We start from the raw sequence: 21,256 nt of genomic DNA, 5'->3' as shown, positions 1-21,256 counted from the left end.
CAATCTGGCTATGGTGCATGATTTCTGAAGGCTATTAGATGATATTAAAGCGTAAATGAAAATCATCTGATCGGCCGTTTTTTCTTAGGTTGAAAAAAGTAATTTTTTTATAATCGAGTAGAAAATATTTATTTTTTTCAAAATTTCCATCGATTGCGATTACATATCACTATATAAATGTGAAAAAGTACATAAATAGAAATATACATTGTTTAAACATTATTTTTATAAATGTAATATATATTGTGCGGCCACCGTGGTGTGATGGTAGCGTGCTCCGCCTACCACACCGTATGCCCTGGGTTCGTACCCCGGACAAAGCAACATCAAAAATTTTAGAAATAAGGTTTTTAAATTAGAAGAAAATTTGTCTAAGCGGGGTCGCCCCTCGGTAGTGTTTGGCAAGCGCTCCGGGTGTATTTCTGCCATGAAAAGCTCTCAGTGAAAACTCATCTGCCTTGCAGATGCCGTTCGGAGTCGGCATAAAACATGTAGGTCCGGTCCGGCCAATTTGTAGGGAAAATCAAGAGGAGCACGACGCAAATTGGAAGAAAAGCTCGGCCTTAGATCTCTTCGGAGGTTATCGCGCCTTACATTTACTTTATTTTAATATATATTGTATCATTATTGAAAATATTTTACATCATTTCGTAGGCAATAAATAACGTTACAGATGTCTGCTATTATATTCACAAACGGCCTTTAACAAATATCAGAATACCTATCATTAGTTTTCTGAACTTCGTATTTCATCCAAATGTTTTTTAAGTCAGCATGAGCAGATTCGACTTGTTCCGAGAAAAAACCCGAACCTTTGACATGTCTTTTACAAAAATCTTCTCTCGTGGCGTGAACTTTTGACATTGATACCTAGTAGATCTTTGTAGGTGACTCGAAATATAGAAATGTTTTGGCTGTAGGTAGCTTTTCTTTCAGTGGAAAAACAAGAATCAACAACATTATTAAAATCTGCACATTTGACATACTTCATGCAGCTAAAACTGTTCGTTTGTTCACAAAGCTGACGTAGAATATCAACTTTGTTAAGCAAAACCTTGCAAGGGTTTCCGGAAAAGCCTGAATTTCCATACATTATCTGTCGTCTTACATTGCATTTTTTTCCCCACAGTTCAGCAATGCCTTGAAAGTTTTTATGCATGTTATCAAATAGGTAGTTTATGACACCTATCAACAAATGTAATTCTGGAGGTGCAATTAAATCAATTATTAATTTATCTTTGTTGTCTGAAATCATAGGGGAATGTGAGCATTTTATAATAATTTTTGCAAATTTTTTTGGCTAACACTATTTTTCCATACTTCGAAGTTTGACATGCAGCTTCCGAGAGTTAGGAGTTCTCCAACACGATCTAATTCATCTTTGGGTGCAATATACCACGTACACGGATAGCTGCTACTATGCGGTATTAATCAAACTAAAATGTTTGTTAGTTTTGAATCAGCTGCAATTTATCCATGAATAGTAACAAATTCCATAAAACAGATAAATTATTATAGTTTTCTTCAGAAAACTCCGTTAATCCAATTAATAACAACTTATTCACTCCCGAATATTTTAAAAATTTTCCAACACTTCCTAGTAGTGTTCGACTGTCACTGCTGATTTTTTTGCCCAATGAATCTTGATCATACGACTGAATCAATAAGATTATTTTAAGGAATCCCCCACCACTATCTGCACCCAATTTCAAGTGTACATTAGCTACTCCTCGGCTTGTTTTAACGTCCTTGATGAGTTTCTGCACATTCTTGCAAAATACAAGTTCTTATTCAACAACAGACTCTTTTCCTTTTTCGATACAGTAAACTGGAACTTTTTAATATCGAAATGAGAATCAAGTTAATGATCTAACATTTGTAACTTTTCTTTGAAGTTTGGTTCGATTATTTTTCTTTTTCTTGTTGACATACGCAGAGACCGAGCAATACCAAGTGTACAAATTGTACAGTCGAAAATCAGTACTTATTTGAGACATATCTTTCGCGACATATCCTGACCGAGTGTTACACGGAATATGGTAGTCGGAATAATCGGGTAACTTACAGATGTTTCATTGTCACTTTTTTTCTTCAGGTACAACTTGTTTCTACAATTTCCACACAATGCTTTCGGCGACCGCTCGTCACTGTTCCTATACACTACATTTTCGTTTCTTTCTGTTCCAAAGTAACAGTTATTTCAAAAATTCTTTTTCATTAGTTTACACAATAAGCACAGTTTCAACCGATTTTCAGCGTGCGATAAGTGACAGTTTTTTTTTATACGCGATTACTTTAATTCTAATACGATGGATAAGCAAGCAATTAGTACACTGAATGTAGCATCCACATACATGGAGCCTCGGCTTATACTAAAATAATCGTAAACAAACTAAATCAGGCATGCTTAACGAACGAAACGATATCATTTCGTTACGAAAATCAACGCTAATAAACGAAACGAAATCACTTCGTTTCGTTTATTAACGTTAAGAACGTCAAATTAACGTTAAATGATAACGTCAAATTAACGTTAATTTGACGATCTTAACGTTAATAAACGAAACGAAGTGATTTCGTTTCGTTTATTAGCGTTGATTATCGTAACGAAATGATATCGTTTCGTTCGTTAAGCATGCCTGAACTAAATACTCCAGGCTTACTGTTCACATATTTTAATTAACGGTAAAATTAGTGTTATCTTTATAAAAATAATACTTAAGCAATGTATATTTCTGCATATCGTCAGTCCAATGCCAATGTCACGAATGTGCATATTTGATGTTTTGTGAAAAACGCGTTTCAAACCTTGAAGGCATTGTTAAAAATATAGATTTACTTAATAGAGATTTAATTTTGTATATTTAAACCACTATTGGGAAACTCCAGAAAACTCCATAGCACCACCACCGCGCTAAATGCCATCAGCACCCAGATAAATTGCGGTTTAAATCAAAACCCCCACCATAGAACAGTACTCGTAGCGCTAGACCTATCAAAAGCTTTTGATACGGTCAACCATGGCACGTTACTGCAAGACCTGGAAGGGTCTACCCTTCCCCCATGTCTTGAAAGGTGGACCGCAAATTATCTGGGTGGTCGGCAGGCATCGGTGCAATTTAGAAATGAAACATCAAAACCAAGAAGAATTAAAACAGGGGTGCCACAGGGTGGTATCCTATCCTCACTTTTGTTTAATTTCTACATATCTAAGCTACCTTCGCCACCAGAAGGAGTTACTATCGTTTCCTACGCCGATGACTGCACAATAATGGCCACAGGCCCACAGATCGATGAGCTTTCCAACAGAATAAACGGCTACCTCCCCGATCTCTCCAGTTTTTCGCCTCGCGAAACCTGGCATTATCACCGACTAAATCTTCCGCGACCTTATTTACAACATGGACGTCCCAAATGTCGACCATTTTGAACATCCACGTCGATGCACTACGCTACCGACTATCCTACACCCCAAAAATCATGGGTGTGACGTTTGATCAGGATCTACATTTTGGTGAGCACGCAGCCGCAATTGTTCCGAAAATCCAGAGCCGTAATAAAATCCTCAAATCCCTTGCTGGCAGTACTTGGGGAAAAGACGAAGAAACGCTCATTACCACATACAAAGCAATTGGCCAGCCGATTGCGTGCTACGCGTAACCCATATGGTCGCCAAGCCTAAAAATTACCCACTGGAAGAAACTACAGGCCTGCCAAAATACTGCTCTCAGAATCGCCACGGGCTGTCTTCTTATGTCCCTAGAACACCATCTACATAATGAGGCGAGAATACTCCCCATCAGGGAGAGAAATGAGATGCTAACCAAATAGTTCCTGTTGAATACCCAGAAACCCGAGCATCCCAACAGACATCTGATTGATGAGCCAATACCGCCTAGGAGCTTAAGGAATCATCTCCGTAAGAATTTTGAGGAAATACGGCACCTGAGAACTCAGCCGTATGAAGCAAAAAAAACACAAGCAGGTCCTTGGTGAACTCCACAAACAGGCGTCGGACCGTTATGCCAGGAATTGACCGGTGAATCCAGTACTCAAAGAACAGTACCCAAAACTTGCGGAAGAGGAACGCATTCTCACCAGGGAAACGCGAGTCACTCTAGCTCAACTTCGTTCTGGATACTGTGACAGGTTAATCTCTTACCTATCCAGAATTGACCCCGACATACAAAATGTATGCCCCGCTTGCAATTTGTTCCCACTTGACACCAACCACCTCTTTAATTGTATTGTGGATCTAACGCCTCTAAGACCCCTTTCATTATGGTCCACCCCTGTTGAAACAGCAAGTTTCTTCGGACTCCCGTTAGAGGATATTGATGACAATTTGTGAGGGCTGTTAGGGTGGGGCGAAGCACTGCTACAACAACAACAACAACAACAACTATTGGGAGGTTTACTTTTGTAAACCAACTAAGTAATGCTAATTGAAAAATGTTAATTTAAAATTTTTTTTTTTCAAAAAAATGCACACTCGTTTTGGCTTTGCAAAATTTGACATATATAATATTTCTTTTAAGCAAAAATGGCACATTCGTGACTTTGGCATTGTACCGACGATATTTGAACTAGAGATTGTTATTTATGTATTATTTTGAACCCGATTATAAAAAAATTTACTTTTTTCAACCTAAGAAAAAAACGGCCGATCGGATGATTTTCATTTACGCTTTAATATCATCTAAAAGCCTTCAGAAATCATGTACCATAGCCAGATTGCGGGCATTTTACTTTTTATTATCGGCTAGTCTCAAACGTACCGTATTATCACTACTAATATACTACTAACGGTACTTTTCTACTACAATTTTCGCCAAAGGCAATTGAATTATTCCCCGTTTTGCTTACTTCGTAAAAGCAACCCGTCCAGATTTTTCAATTTGGGAGTGCTAAAGTTCTGTCATCATTGGAAAACAAACCTCTAGTAATTGAATCATGGGTTAATGTCTTCTGAAACTTTGTTTTCAGAAATGCTTTACATTTCTGTCAAATAATTTAGGCTAAACGTTTAACAGCGTATTGGGGAAACAACCCCTAAGATACTCGATATACCCATGAACTTACTCTTATAGTTTGAGCAAAAAGATTGCCAATAAGATTTCTAATTCTCGACGGCAGCGGCAACAAAGGCAATGTACGCTCCGAACCGATACTCGCTTGTATTTGAAGTCGACATAAAAGTTGCAGTGATGCCACACGTCTCGATACCCATGCTATATGCACTTGTGTTCCAGTTGCCACAAATAAACGTTTGTCGTTGTGACCCCACGTGAGAGCGGATACCGGAGAAGAGACATTTGGTAGGCGTGTTTGGTATAGGATATTACCAGATTCGGTGTAAAACTTTAAAAGATTTTCATAAAGTGGAGCACCCTGCTGATCTAACATATTTATTGAAGTTTGTGAAGTGCCGGCGACTGCAAGCAGCTCACGCGAATTACTCCATTCCATAACCAACCCTAAACTGCCATTTAGTCCAGTATTTATATGCGCAGGTGATACATCATCGAATGATTTTAGTAAGTAAATAAAACCATTTTTAAAGCTAACGGCCAATACAAACGAACGCTTAGCTAGAGAGAAGGAAATTGTACAACAAAACATAAATTCTTAGTAAAAGTGAAACGAACATGCAAATAAATCGGTAATTTTTAACATACCAGCATTGGTTACGCCTGGCTCAGCTTCTTCACCCTCTTCCATTTTGAATTTTTCGCAAGACCATGCCATTGAAGTTATACCAACATCATTACAAAGTTGCACCTGCGACACCATCGCTCCATGCACATCCATAACGATCACTTGCCCTTGTGTTGTGCCAAAATATACTTGCTGATCGTCTGGCGTCCAAATGCCACATGTAATGGTTGATTCCAAATTCAGCATTGACGACCAATATCTTTGGCCAGCCACCGACCCAACCAGCACGAATCCATCTTGATAACATATGAGTGCCATACGTCCATCATGGGACCAAGAGAAATATGTTACAGGTGTGTTGCGATCGTTAATCAGTTCGATGGACCATCGACCTTCGTATTTTATCCAAACAAATATGATGCCAGAACTGTCACATGAAGCCAATTTTTGATATGGTTCATTCCATTTGACCAATATAACCTGAAAATGAACAATAAATTGTTTGTACTAAAGATAAGTAAAGCGTAGAATCTGTCTGCTCCGTCAACCGATAACAAAACGGGAACTCGTCTATAACGGTTGTTATCGATACAAACCGACAGCTCGCCATCAAAATAAAGAACACGCTGAAAACCCGTTGATAATAAAAATATAGCGAACACATAGCAATCCGATAACTTCTCGATAAGAAACCTACAAGTAATTGATAACAAACCGATAAATCGTCAGTAGCAGGCAGATATACATATGTTGTTATCGATAACTAATGGTTAAGGTATTGATGACAAGCCATAGCAAATCGATGACTCGAAAATATAAGTAGTTTTCAACGAAAATGGGATGATACTTCGACAGCAAACCAATAACTTTTTATTGTCGGTTTATTTTATATTTATTTATAACAAACCTACATATAAAAATTCGATGATGTTTTTTTAAAATAATGCAGAAGTCTCAAAATGGTTCGCAATGCAAAGCTAATAGCAAAAAACCCCTAAAAGGGTCTTCAAAAAATCCAGAAATAATACCAAGATGATCCAAAAATATTTCGGATGTGTTTCCGGAAAGATCTAACTGACTGCATCATATATGTACCGGCTGTTTGGCTCCCAATGGAGAAGTGTCATTTGTATTTTTGGGAAAGATTCTTATTATGAGCCAAAGGACTACACACCGATTAGTTAGATCAAGACCCTGGAGAGGATAGTTAACAAATTCCTTACTACCAGATCTGGCTATCAACATCAAAGGTAAATGAAATATATTATGGTATTGCGCAGATTGTGGAATGTGCAAATAGCCCAGCTATTGCTTAGAGAGGAAGATTCCCTCTAACTTTATGTGCCTTGATGCATTGCGAGAGGTTTCATTGTAGGCCTCCCGGTGCGCACTCAGCGTTAATTACGATAAAGTTGAGGTTGTCTTACGCACTAAATGGTACAACAGACCACCGGTAAACCTTCCAAACTAAATGGTGTGCGCCTTAATCTGAACGTTAAGGTCAAAAAAAGATGAGCTGGAAGGATAACGTCTTTCAGTGAGAAAAGAAAGCGTACATTGGCATTATTCACGTGCCAAAGAGCCATTGGCGGAAATTGGGAACTCCCAATATATGTAGATGGATTCATACTGCACCTGTTCGACTCATATCGCTTTATAGGGTAATCGAAATTTGCGGAGAAAAATGTAAAAACCCAATATGATCAAGGTAAGATCATTTTCTAATCCTGCCCTTGGACCGTGCAGAGGCAAAGTCATCCCTGCGTTTCAAAAAGTCGTCCAGCTGGAGTAGTAAAAGCAAAGCACACTATAGCTTGCTAAATATGTAGTTCGGTCCTTCGCTGCTGTGGCAGCATTTTTAAATACACCGACGGTTCCAAGTTTAACGGTAGGGTTGAAGAAGGTGTCTTACCCCAGCGGGTTGGCTTAGAAGTTTTCATGTGGTCATACCAAATCGTTCCCGAGATGGTCGGGCTAGTACCTTAATGGTGCTTGTTACCGGAACGTACCGGATCTGCATCCGGTAAAGGACCATCAACATCGCTAACACTTCCCAAGGTCTTCGGGGAGTGTCCTTATCGCTACAACAACAACAAAAACAAGGTGTCAGTTCATAGGACCGAGACCTCTGTTTCTTTTTCAGACTACCTAATCATTGTAGCGTCATCCAGGCAGAAATATAAGGTTTCCTGGAAAGCGCTATTTGGATAGGAAAACGCGCTTTAGCTAAGGAAATCTTTATTTTAAGCGACAGGCAATGGCTATAAAATCCCTTGGCTCACACACATTCCATTCTGAACTAACACTAAGCTGACGATGAACTCTTCAACAGACGACCCCAGAGAACCGATACAATTTCCACATTTGCATGAGGATTAGCTGAGCACTGTCTTATCGGTAGGCTACGAATGCCCAATAGAGGAAAAGACGGTGGATCGTCTCATATGCAGCTGCCATCCTCCTCCTGACACTGCCCTGGTGGCAGGTACTTCAAAGCGGAAAGTAGTTTCGTACGTACTTTTTTGGCGCTAGCCGTTTAAACGATTACGGCCGTCCAACAAGTGGGTTAGCTGGCGCTAATTGGCACAGTAAGGGAAATAAAATATTTTTCCACCTGGTCCTTCCAGCGGAGTAAATGCCGCCATCTTTCTCTGCTTCCATAGGCGGGTTCTGATAAAAATACTTTTTCAGCAGGAATGATGCTCCTTTCATACGTATAATATGACCTAGCCAGCGTAGCCGCTGCGTTTTAATTCGCTGGTCTATATTACTTACTTAATTGACGTTTAACAGTTTAAACGGTTATGGCCGTCCAACAAGGCGCGACAGTCGCTTCTTCTCTTTGCCAACCGGCGCCAATTGGTAACACCAAGGGAGTTTAAATCGTTTTCCACCTGGCCTATATTGATTTCTGCGTAAAGCTCGTACAGCTCATCATTCTTCAGTACTCGCCCTCGCTAACGCGTCTTCAAACAATTCCGATCAATACCGAAATGGTGCTAAAATATTTCTGGTATGCTTCGGGAAACGTCCACAAGAAGTACCGAATTGGTTCCGATTTAATTCCTGAAATAGTATCCAATTTAATTCCGAAATAGTTACGAAGTTAATCAGAGATAACCTGAATTTTTCAAAGAACAGTACCAAAATCATGGCGAAAATATGTTAAACTAATCCCAAGACAATGCGAAATTTTTTCGAAAATATCCTGTTTATTTTAAAGTCCAGACATAATTCCAACAAGACTCCTAAACAAAAAGTGGATTTTTAATTTACTTACATCTGATCGATGCCCACGTAAGTTATAATTGGTGCGCGGAGGAAAGTCCATATTTCGACGACAGTGCGATGTGGTAAATGTTACTCCGACAATGCCGCGTATGTTGCCTGTAGCCAGCCATCCTTCTTGATAATAGTTTGTTCGGTTTAGTTTCCAACCCTCGTCCTGTTAAAACAAAAAGAAAAAAAAATAAAAAGTTTGAGAATATCTGGAAAATCACTTGTATGAAATCAGTTCAAAGTAACTGTTTAGTTTGGACCATGATGCATTATTCTCTTTGTATCAAGCCATAACTCTTATTCTTCTTTTACTCTCATTTTCCGTCTTCTTGTTCTTTTTACTTTTCAGACTTCCCTCAACTTCCTCTACTTTTTCTTCCAGTTTCCTCTGGTTTCTTTAATGTTTTCTTCATGTCCTCGTTTCCAATGAGGAGATATATGGAGTTTGACTTTTTTCCGCAGATTACCTTACTAAGGTAGTAAAAAAGTAGCAAACCAAAATAAAGTAAAAAAAAACCCAAATAGTATTGTAACGCATTTCGGAAATTCCGCTTATTTGAAACCTTCTGCAAACGTTTGAATCACTAAATTGTCTAATAAATAACTCCAATATTCAGTAATGCAAAATGGTCTTCATTAGACTACAATAACACTTATACTTCACAACTAACTGCGTGTTTAAATCAAACTGATTACTGATTACTCAGATTGCGCTGCTTTTATACTCTCTGTTTCCTTGTCCGCATATTTCTCCAAATGTCTCGACGTTTCTCCTTCTAGAATCTGCTGCTTGGTTACCAGCTATATGCGTGTGCATTTGTAGTTTATAGCCTCTCGCATAGCCATATGCGTGTGTATATGTGAGTACTACTTCGGTTGATGATTACATGTTGCCGTTGCCTTGTATATATGTGTGTAGATGATGATTGATTTGTTTGCGTACATACAAGTAGCTGCTTCGTATCGGCTTAGTGATGATAGTATCGCTTAGTGATGCTAATATTCGTCACAGTATGAAGGTGCAATAATGATGAGAATAGGCTTTGAAGAGATTTACAAGGTGTAATAGAAACAGCTATCGCCTTCTCTGTCCTGAAGCCACGTTGTCTCAATTGTCCCAAAGTTATTAAATACAATAAGGATCTTTGTTATAAGCAGTTCACTTACAACGAGTTAAAATCAGGGAACCAAAATGTTCCTTTTTAAATAAAAGTAATTCAGAAAAAATTATTTCCGGACTTTTAATATTTTTGTCCGGACTAAATGTAAAATTTACTCTTTTATTTTTTAAGGGGCAGAATAAAAGTCCCGCCCTATAACATGGGAACTACTTTTCGCAGAGTTTTTCAGTAATGGATAACGTTAATTTTTATATCACCCGGGACAGCTATGAATGAAACGTCATTCAAAAAAATTCCTAAGAATTCCTGAAAACGAAGAAAAACTGGGATTGATTTTGCACCATAGAAATGCTTTCCTTAATCTAGACAAGTAATTTTCTCAAAAACTAAGATGTTTGTTTTCCTTGGTTATAGGCATGGGGCAACAAAACCAAACAGGTGAAGTCAGTAGTACTACAACAAATGTTTTATGGTCCTTAAAATCCGGTCATGAGTTAAAAAGTAGTGGGGAAAGAAAACTGCTACTACTTTTCCTAGCTCTCTAATACAATGTGTAGAAAAAAGGGAAACTCGATATATCTCCACAATGAAAAAGAGAAGTAGAAGGAAAATAAGAAAGAGGGAATCAAGAAAAGAAAGAAGAGGAATGGAGAGAAGTCGAGAACTAAAGGGAAAAAGAGGAACAGGGATATTGAGAGTGGAAGTAAGAATAAGGGCAATGGCTTAGGAAAAAGTAGTAAAAAGAGGTTAAGAGGAAGATTAAGAATAACATATACTCAGAAAAAAGCACTTACCTAAAATGAGGAAATCACTTCCTAAAAAAAATTTCCATAGATTGAAGAAATATTCTATGAATTGAGTAAAATTTTTCTATTTCTGTATAAAAAGTGCCATTAATTTGAGGAGAGATTTATCTTTGTTTCTGAAAACCGGAATATAATGCTGTCACCCTTTCTAAATATGTTAATGAACTTTGGTCCAGGCATGCTTAATCAACGAACCGATATCATTTCGTTACGATAATTAACGTTAATAAACGAAACAAAGTCATTTCGTTTCGTTTATTAACGTTAAGAACGTTAAATTAACGAAATGATTTTGTTTCGTTTTCTGCCATATCAAAACGAAATCAAATCGTTTATGTTGATTATTAATTTCAAACTATGCTGGCAAAGCTGATTGATGGCGGAGTCATTAAAGGTGAAAGCATTAGCCAAGCTGATTGCAACTTTTCTCATGAATTTTGACAGTACGAATATTTCTCAGAGTATTTTTGACATTACCACCAACGAATTGCACAAACAAATTACATGGAGTTTGTTTGTATGTCCGCTCGCTGTTACCACCTTACGGCTTCACCATCGCTATAGCATTGCCAGCACAATTCAAACATAAAGTATCACGTTTTTGTTAACGTTTTTAACGTTAACGAACGCTTTTCGTTTCGGTTAAAAACGAGATACAATTTATCTTGATAATTTCTTTATCGATAATATTTCGAAGTGTTTCAACGGAAACGGTGGAAATTTTTTGATAAACGATTAGGTTAACGTTAAGGTGCATCCCTGCTTGGTCGTGTTTTTTACGCATATGCGTTTGCGCTTAAATTTCGCATGGAGAGATTTGAGCGCTTATCTCTTCATACAAAATTTAGGCGCAAACGCATATGCGCGTAATAAAAGCACGACCGCATTTCGTTGCGTTTAATTACTAGCATTTATCTTAGCTGCCAAAATTAAATGTCACACAACGCGCCACACAAGTTTTATTAGACATCGCCTTAAGCGACGCCTCATTTGGTGTTTTTTGCAAATATCTCTTGAGAGACATAAATATTTTATTTTCCGCTTTTTCACGAAAAATATAATTTTAATTTCGAAAAACTAAATACAAGCAAACACAAAAATTTCCCTATAGGGATAAGATTAAGAGTAATAGTTGGAGTGAGGCATTAGCAAAAGAAGAAAAGCAAAAGCAAGTGGAAAAGAGAGAAGATGCTCAATATAGATATTGTTCAACATCGTCAGTCGTCTCAATGGCGTCAATGATCTGTTTCCATATTCTTTACCCTACAAGAATACTGACTATCATATGACTATCATCTGATTGTCAGCAATGTCAACCTAACGATCAGCGCCTCATACAAACTTTCTATCACAAACTTAAGGGGACTTGCGCAAATGTGATGTAAACAACTGTGTACGTGTGAGTTTTTGTCTCCTTCTTATACACCAACATGGCCTACTGAGTAACTATATAGCCGTACTGCTCACTCTCATTCATTTTCCTGGATCAGTGCTGACACTCTAACTATCAAAAAGTGTCATAAATGATAGTTTACTGTAGATATCAGGTTTGACTGTTATACTATCATAAATGACCATTGATATATTCCGCCAAAAATGAAACAATGATTTTTGCTTTTTATTTACTTTATTTCATTACGTTTTTAATTTTGTACGTGATATAAGCATACGTCTTTTTTATTTGTTGAAAATAAATAGTTTTATAAGAATTCGAGTTCAGAATGTTCAATTTAAATTCAGAAAATAACAAAACAACAGAAAAGCGCTTTCCTCATGCGGAAACACATTTAAAAATGAATCACCGTTAACCACTATTATTTTTCGCGTATCAATTTTTTGAGTGCGCCCCATACATTCCGACAGCTTTTGGTATTTTTTAATATTATTTTCGATTTTTTTCTTTTAGCATGGAGCTTTGAAATGCTATCTTTTTTATTTTTTAAACTTATTTTTTATATGGTTTTCGTCGGTTGAAAATGGCGGAATTTAAAAAATAACAAAACAACCGTGATAATCATTTGATTGTCATATGACAGTCACTAGTGACAACATGATTAAATCGGATAAACTGTTCTCGCATACATAAAATTCCGTTGAGAATTATGTATCTGTCTCACATGCATAATGGTATCTGCTGTATGTTCTTTTGTTCTGTACCAGGTGTCCGAAGCTTTCCCAGTTTGAGTCCTTTTTCATGATTATAGGCTGTCGTTGGGAACATGCTGACATGCGTGAGCGAACAAAGGAACATACATAAATTTGAGTATCAATGTTTACGTCATCGCAGGATCAGCATTGTCAATTACAAGTTTGAGTGTATTAGTAAAACTATCAGCGTTTCTTGTAGGGTAGTTGTGGACAATGTGATTCTCTGAAGATGAAGCCATTCTGTTCCGTTGCCCAAAATATTGTAAATCCCTATTGGAGCTTACTAATTCTAATGAAGTTAAATAATGTCCTCGGAATTAACGCAAAGAATTGAAGTTATTCCTGAGGGCCTTAAGTTGTGTACAAAGAGAAAATGACGATCGTACACAAAAGGAAATACAGACCGCAGGCAATATTTTCCAACACCTTACTTCATGTTTCAGAAAGCCAAAAAAGATCAACATGGCGCACAAGTCAAGAAGCAACACTTTAATTTATAACTGCCAGTATTGTCGCATGCGACACCATTTTGTAATATTGACTTCATTGTCTGGCTTATTGCTTCATGGGTTATAGGAATAATTTTCTTAAAAAGAGAGAAGATTGTATAAAAAAATAAAAAAAATTTATTTTGTAACTGTCACGGCCGTGGATTTCTAGTCGAGATCCGCAACTTAACCCTCTAGTACTCTTATTCACTGACCTTACTCGTGCATGTAAATATTGTGAAAAATATTCAGTCTATTATTCTCGATTGAAAAAACTTATGAAAAATGTTCCCTCAAATTTATGGAAAGTTTAATACAAAAATAAAAAATTCTTTTTCATTACATTCAAATTTTCTTTAATTTAAAAAAAATTGTTTAGGAAATATTTTTCCTCATTTTATTGCCTACAGTCAGGGCGAATCTATACCAGGTAGCGGCAAAGCGAATTCAACCAATTCGCCGTGCAGAAGAATGTCAAATCAAAAGAAAATTTTCATTGATTTCGATTAACTGACATATTGTTGTCAAGGCGAATTTATTACCAGGTGGTGGCAAAGCGAATTCGACCAATTCGCCGTGCAGAAGAATGTCAAGTCAAAAGAAAACTGTTGGGATAACAACACCTGGGGGCCTACTCTGTATTGCGATGCGAAAGAAAAAATACGCGAAATCGCAAAATCGGTACTCTGTATCTTGACATTCGAATGTATATTTTGACTTTCGCATTCACATTTTGCCCATTCGCAATTTTTCTCCCTTTTCGCATTGCCGGCACTCTGTAAAGCGAAAGCGAATGCCAAACAGCATTCATTTTCGCATTTTTCTTGCTACAAGTAATAGGCATTTGCATTGTTCAAATATGTAAGTATGAATTGATGATTTTATAAATTGATATCTTTATATTCATTTAAAAATATATAGGACAACTCAAAAAACAAAACAAACACAAAAGCAACAATTTGTAATCCTAGTGGACTTAAAATACATAAATAAATAACAAGTAAATCGAAACCACTTTTTTATAAAATCATTTTTATGAAATCATGTCATTTTTTATTTGTTCTCTGATACAACTAGCAATATTTCCCATTCTATGATTTTCCACGTTTTCTGTATTTATCACGTTCACTTCTTCCAGTTCAATTTCTGAACTGGGAGGATTTCTTCATTTAAATCAATCCTTTCTTCATTTAAATCGTTCCATAATGCTACAGAATCCTTTTTTTAATTTGTTCAACAAAAATTAATCGTTTGCCGAAATTGTAATCGCCTTGTTTCTTTTGTTCTCTTTCTTTGAGTTTGGTCAGTGATGCATACTCAAGCAAAAAATTAGCGAAAAATAAAAAAGCGACATTGTTAGCGATGCGATAGCGCTACAGAGTTCCAATTACCTTTCGCATCGCAATTTATTTTCGCATCGCACTGCCTTTCGCATCGCAATACAGAGTAGGCCCCCTGGTACTGAATTCGCCTGGCCTAAAATTAGCACACCCGTGACAATCGAATATCCCAATAAAAGTAGTTTTAAGATTTTTTCAAATATTATTAGTTTTGCTGAAATTTCACTTGACTTCCCTACAAGAATACTGACTATCATATGACTATCATCTGATTGTCAGCAATGTCAACCTAACGATCAGCGCCTCATACAAACTTTCTATCACAAACTTAAGGGGACTTGCGCAAATGTGATGTAAACAACTGTGTACGTGTGAGTTTTTGTCTCCTTCTTATACACCAACATCGCCTACTGATTAAGTATATAGCCGTACTGCTCACTCTCAATCCTTTTCCTGGATCAGTGCTGACACTCTAACTATCAAAAAATGTCATAAATGATAGTTTACTGTAGATATCAGGTTTGACTGTTATACTATCATTATTGACAATTGTTATATTCCGCCAAAAATGAAACAATGCTTTTTGCTTTTTATTTACTTTATTTCATTACGTTTTTAATTTTGTACGCGATAAAAGCATACGCGTTTCTTATTTGTTTAAAATAAATAGTTTTATAAAAATTCGACTTCAGAATTTATTATTTTCGATTTTTTTTCTTTTAGCATGGAGCTTTGAAATGCTCTCTTTTTCACTTTTTAAACTTATTTTTTATATGGTTTTCGTCGGTTGAAAATGGCGGAATTTAAAAAATAATAAAACAACCGTGATAATCATTTGATTGTCATATGACAGTCAGTAGTGACAACATGATTAAATCGTATAAACTGTTCTCGCATACATAAAATTCCGTTGAGAATTATGTATCTGTCTCACATGCATAATGGTATCTGCTGTATGTTCTTTTGTTCTGTACCAGGTGTCCGAAGCTTTCCCAGTTTGAGTCCTTTTTCATGATTATAGGCTGTCGTTGGGAACATGCGGACATGCGTGAGCGATCAAAGGAACATACATAAATTTGAGTATCAATGTTTACGTCATCGCAGGATCAGCATTGTCAATTACAATTGTGAGTGTATTAGTAAAACTATCAGCGTTTCTTGTAGGGTTAGTGTAACCACAAAATTTGGTGAATTTTTGCTGTCACGTAGAAGCCCTACAAGACTACTGACTATCATATGACTATCATCTGATTGTCAGCAATGTCAACCTAACGATCAGCGCCTCATACAAACTTTCTATCACGAACTTAAGGGGACTTGCGCAAATGTGATGTAAACAACCGTGTACGTGTGAGTTTTTGTCTCCTTCTTGTACACCAACATGGCCTACTGATTAAGTATATAGCCGTACTGCTCACTCTCATTCCTTTTCCTGGATCAGTGCTGAGACTCTAACTATCAAAAAGTGTCATAAATGATAGTTTACTGTAGATATTAGGTTTGACTGTTATACTATCATAACTGACCATTGTTATATTCCGCCAAAAATGAAACAATGCTTTTTGCTTTTTATTTACTTTATTTCATTACGTTTTTAATTTTGTACGTGATATAAGCATACGTCTTTTTTATTTGTTGAAAATAAATAGTTTTATAAGAATTCGAGTTCAGAATGTTCAATTTAAATTCAGAAATTCATGCGGAAACACATTTAAAAATGAATCACCACTAAACACTATTATTTTTCGGGTATCAAATTTTAGAGTGCGGACCATACATTCCGACAGCTTTTGGTGTTTTTTAATATTATTTTCGATTTTTTTCTTTTAGCATGGAGCTTTAAAATGCTCTCTTTTTCATTTTTTAAACTTATTATACTCAGTTGAGCAGAGCTCACAGAGTATATTAAGTTTGATTGGATAACGGTTGGTTGTACATATATAAAGGAATCGAGATAGATATAGACTTCCATATATCAAAATAATCAGGATCGAAAAAAAATTTGATTGAGCCATGTCCGTCCGTCCGTCCGTCCGTCCGTTAACACGATAACTTGAGTAAATTTTGAGGTATCTTGATGAAATTTGGTATGTAGGTTCCTGAGCACTCATCTCAGATCGCTATTTAAAATGAACGATATCGGACTATAACCACGCCCACTTTTTCGATATCGAAAATTTCGAAAAACCGAAAAAGTGCGATAACTCATTACAAAAGACAGATAAAGCGACGAAACTTGGTAGATGGGTTGACGTTATGACGCAGAATAGAAAATTAGTAAGATTTTGGACAATGGGCGTGGCCCCGCCCACTTTTACAAGAAGGTAATTTAAAAGTTTTGCAAGCTGTAATTTGGCAGTCGTTGAAGATATCATGATGAAATTTGGCAGGAACGTTACTACTATTACTCTATATGTGCTAAATAAAAATTAGCAAAATTGGATTAAGAACACGCCCGCTTTTTAAAAAAAAATTTTTTTAAATTCAAATTTTAACAAAAAATTTAATATCTTTACTGTATATAAGTAAATTAAGTCAAAATTCAACTCCAGTAATGATATGATGCAACAAAATACAAAAATAAAAGAAAATTTCAAAATGGGCGTGGCTCCGCCCATTTTCATTTAGTTTGTCTAGAATACTTTTATTGCCATAAGTCGAACAAAAATTTACCAATCCTTCTCAAATTTGGTAGGAGCATAGATTCTATGACGGTAACTGTTCTCTGTGAAAATGGGCGAAATCGGTGGAAGCCACGCCCAGTTTTTATACACAGTCCACCGTCTGTCCTTCCGCTCGGCCATTAACACAATAACTTGAGCAAAATCCGATATATCTTTACTAAACTTAGCCCACGTACTTACCTGAGCTCACTTTTTCTTGGTATAAAAAATGGGCGAAATCTGGCCATAACCACGCCCACTTTATCGATATCGAAAATTACGAAAAATGAAAAAAATGCCATAATTCTATACCAAATACGAAAAAAGGGATGAAACATGGTAACTGGATTGGTTTGTTGACGCAAAATATAACTTTGGAAAAATCTTTGTAAAATGGGTGTGACACCTACCATATTAAGTAGAAGAAAATGAAAAAGTTCTACAAGGCGAAATCAACAGCCCTTGGAATCTTGGCAGGAATACTGTTAGTGGTATTGCATATATAAATAAATTAGCAGTACCCGACAGATGATTTTCTGGATCACCTGGTCCATATTTTGGTGGATATCACGAGAACGCCTTCACATATACATCTAAGGGCCACTCGCTTTTAAAACCCTCATTAATACCTTTAATTTGATATCCATATCGTACAAAAACATACCAGAGTCACCCCTGTCCCACCCTAATGGCGATATCTCGAAAAGGCGTCCACCTATAGAACTAATGCCCCCTCTCTCTTAAAATGCTAGTAACACCTTTCGTTTGATACCCATATCGTACAAACATTCTAGAGTAACCCCTGGCCCACCCTAATGGCGATATCTCGAAAAGGCGTCCACCTATAGACCTAGTGTCCACTCCCTCTTAAAATGCTCAGTAACACCTTTCGTTTGATACCCATATCGTACAAACATTCTAGAGTCACCCCTGGCCCACCCTAATGGCAATATCTCGAAAAGGCGTCCACCTATACGCCTAATGCCCACTCCCTCTTAAAATGCTCAGTAACAGCTTTCGTTTGATACCCATATCGTACAAACATTCTAGAGTCACACCTGGCCCACCCTAATGGCGATATTTCGAAAAGGCATCCACCTATAGAACTAAGGGTTACTCCCTTTTAAAATACTCATTACCACCTTTCATTTGATACCCATATCGTACAAACACATTCTAGAGTCACCCTGGCCCACCCTAATGGCGATATCTCGAAAAGGCGTCCACCTATAGACCTAATGTCCACTCCCTCTTAAAATGCTCAGTAACACCTTTCGTTTGATACCCATATCCTACAAACATTCTAGAGTCACCCCTGGCCCACCCTAATGGCGATATCTCGAAAAGGCGTCCACCTATAGACCTAATGTACACTCCCTCTTAAAATGCTCAGTAACACCTTTCGTTTGATACCCATATCGTACAAACATTCTAGAGTCACCCCTGTCCCACCCTAATGGCGATATCTCGAAAAGGCGTCCACCTATAGACCTAATGCCCACTCCCTCTTAAAATGCTCAGTAACACCTTTCGTTTGATACCCATATCGTACAAACATTCTAGAGTCACACCTGGCCCACCCTAATGGCGATATCTCGAAAAGGCGTCCACCTATAGAACTAAGGATTACTCCCTTTTAAAATACTCATTACCACCTTTCATTTGATACCCATATCGTACAAACACATTCTAGAGTCCACCTGGCCCACCCTAATGGCGATATCTCGAAAAGGCGTCCACCTATAGACCTAATGCCCACTCCCTCTTAAAATGCTCAGTAACACCTTTCGTTTGATACCCATACCGTACAAACATTCTAGAGTCACCCTTGGTCCAGCTTTATGGCGACATCTCGAAAAGGCGTCCACCTATAGAACTAAGGATTACTCCCTTTTAAAATACTCATTACCACCTTTCATTTGATACCCATATCGTACAAACATTCTAGAGTCACCCCTGTCCCACCCTAATGGCGATATCTCGAAAAGGCGTCCACCTATAGACCTAATGCCCACTCCCTCTTAAAATGCTCAGTAACACCTTTCGTTTGATACCCATATCGTACAAACATTCTAGAGTCACCCTTGGTCCACCTTTATGGCGATATCTCGAAAAGGCGTCCACCTATAGAACTAAGGATTACTCCCTTTTAAAATACTCCTTACCACCTTTCATTTGATACCCATATCGTACAAACACATTCTAGAGTCACCCCTGGCCCACCCTAATGGCGATATCTCGAAAAGGCGTCCACCTATAGACCTAATGCCCACTCCCTCTTAAAATGCTCAGTAACACCTTTCGTTTGATACCCATATCGTACAAACATTCTAGAGTCACCCCTGGCCCACCCTAATGGCGATATCTCGAAAGGGCGTCCACCTATAGACCTAATGCCCACTCCCTCTTAAAATGCTCAGTAACACCTTTCGTTTGATGCACATATCGTATAAACACATTCTAGAGTCACCCCTGGCCCACCCTAATGACGATATCTCGAAAAGGCGTCCACCTATAGACCTCATGCCCACTCCCTCTTAAAATGCTCAGTAACACCTTTCGTTTGATACCCATACCGTACAAACATTCTAGAGTCACCCCTGGCCCACCCTAATGGCGATATCTCGAAAAGGCGTCCACCTATAGACCTAATGCCCACTCCCTCTTAAAATGCTCAGTAACACCTTTCATTTGATTCCCATATCGTACAAACACATTCTAGAGACACCCCTGGTCCACCTTTATGGCGATATCTCGAAACGGCGTCTACCTATGGAACTAAGGATCACTCCTTTTCAAAATACTCATTAACAGCTTTCATTTGATACCCATATCGTACAAACACATTATAGAATCACCCCTGGTCCACCTTAATGGGGACATCTCGAAAAGGCGTCCACCGATAGACCTAAGGCCCACTCCCTCTTAAAATGCTCAGTAACACCTTTCATTTGATACCCATATCGTACAAACAAATTCTAGAGTCAGCCCTGGTCTACCTTTATGGCGATATCCCTAAATGGCGTTCATCCATAGAACTATGGCCTATTCTCTCTTAAAATACTCTTTAATACCTTTCATTTGATACACATGTTATACAACCACATTCCAGGGTTACCCCAGATTGATTTTCCTTATTTTGTCTCCATAGCTCTCAACTGAGTATGTTATGTTCGGTTACACCCGAACTTAGCCTTCCTTACTTGTTTTTATATGGTTTTCTTCGGTTGAAAATGGCGGAATTTAAAAAATAACAAAACAACCGTGATAATCATTTGATTGTCATATGACAGTCAGTAGTGACAACATGATTAAATCGGATAAACTGTTCTCGCATACATAAAATTCCGTTGAGAATTATGTATCTGCCTCACATGCATAATTGTATCTGCTGTACGTTCTTTTGTTCTGTACCAGGTGTCCGAAGCTTTCCCAGTTTGAGTCCTTTTTCATGATTATAGGCTGTCGTTGGGAACATGCGGACATGCGTGAGCGAACAAAGGAACATACATAAATTTGAGTATCAATGTTTACGTCATCGCAGGATCAGCATTGTCAATTACAAGTGTGAGTGTTTAGTAAAACTATCAGCGTTTCTTGTAGGGTAGTTGTGGACAATGTGATTCTTTGAAGATGAAGCCATTCTGTTCCGTTGCCCAAAATATTGTAAATCCCTATTGGAGCTTACTAATTCTAATGAAGTTAAATAATGTCCTCGGAATTAACGCAAAGAATTGAAGTTATTCCTGAGGG

The 21,256-nt window shown here is 37.5% G+C and overlaps 1 protein-coding gene across 6 annotated transcripts in view; it reads right to left on the bottom strand.

The window, feature by feature from the left end:
• Positions 1-21,256, bottom strand: part of Tusp (WD40 superfamily protein Tusp) — a 132,944-nt gene that overhangs the window by 36,706 nt on the left and 74,982 nt on the right. For all 6 annotated transcript variants that reach the window (XM_067761334.1, XM_067761331.1, XM_067761329.1 and 3 more), the window contains 3 exons: positions 8,939-9,103; positions 5,679-6,138; positions 5,083-5,591 (listed from right to left, as the gene is read on the bottom strand). In XM_067761334.1, coding sequence (XP_067617435.1) covers positions 5,083-5,591; positions 5,679-6,138; positions 8,939-9,103 — 1,134 coding nt within the window. The remainder of the gene's footprint in view (positions 1-5,082; positions 5,592-5,678; positions 6,139-8,938; positions 9,104-21,256) is intronic.

The sequence above is a fragment of the Eurosta solidaginis genome, chromosome 1, assembly GCF_040869045.1.
Source record: "Eurosta solidaginis isolate ZX-2024a chromosome 1, ASM4086904v1, whole genome shotgun sequence".
NCBI lineage: Eukaryota > Metazoa > Arthropoda > Insecta > Diptera > Tephritidae > Eurosta > Eurosta solidaginis.
This window is presented reverse-complemented; position numbering and strand designations above follow the sequence as displayed.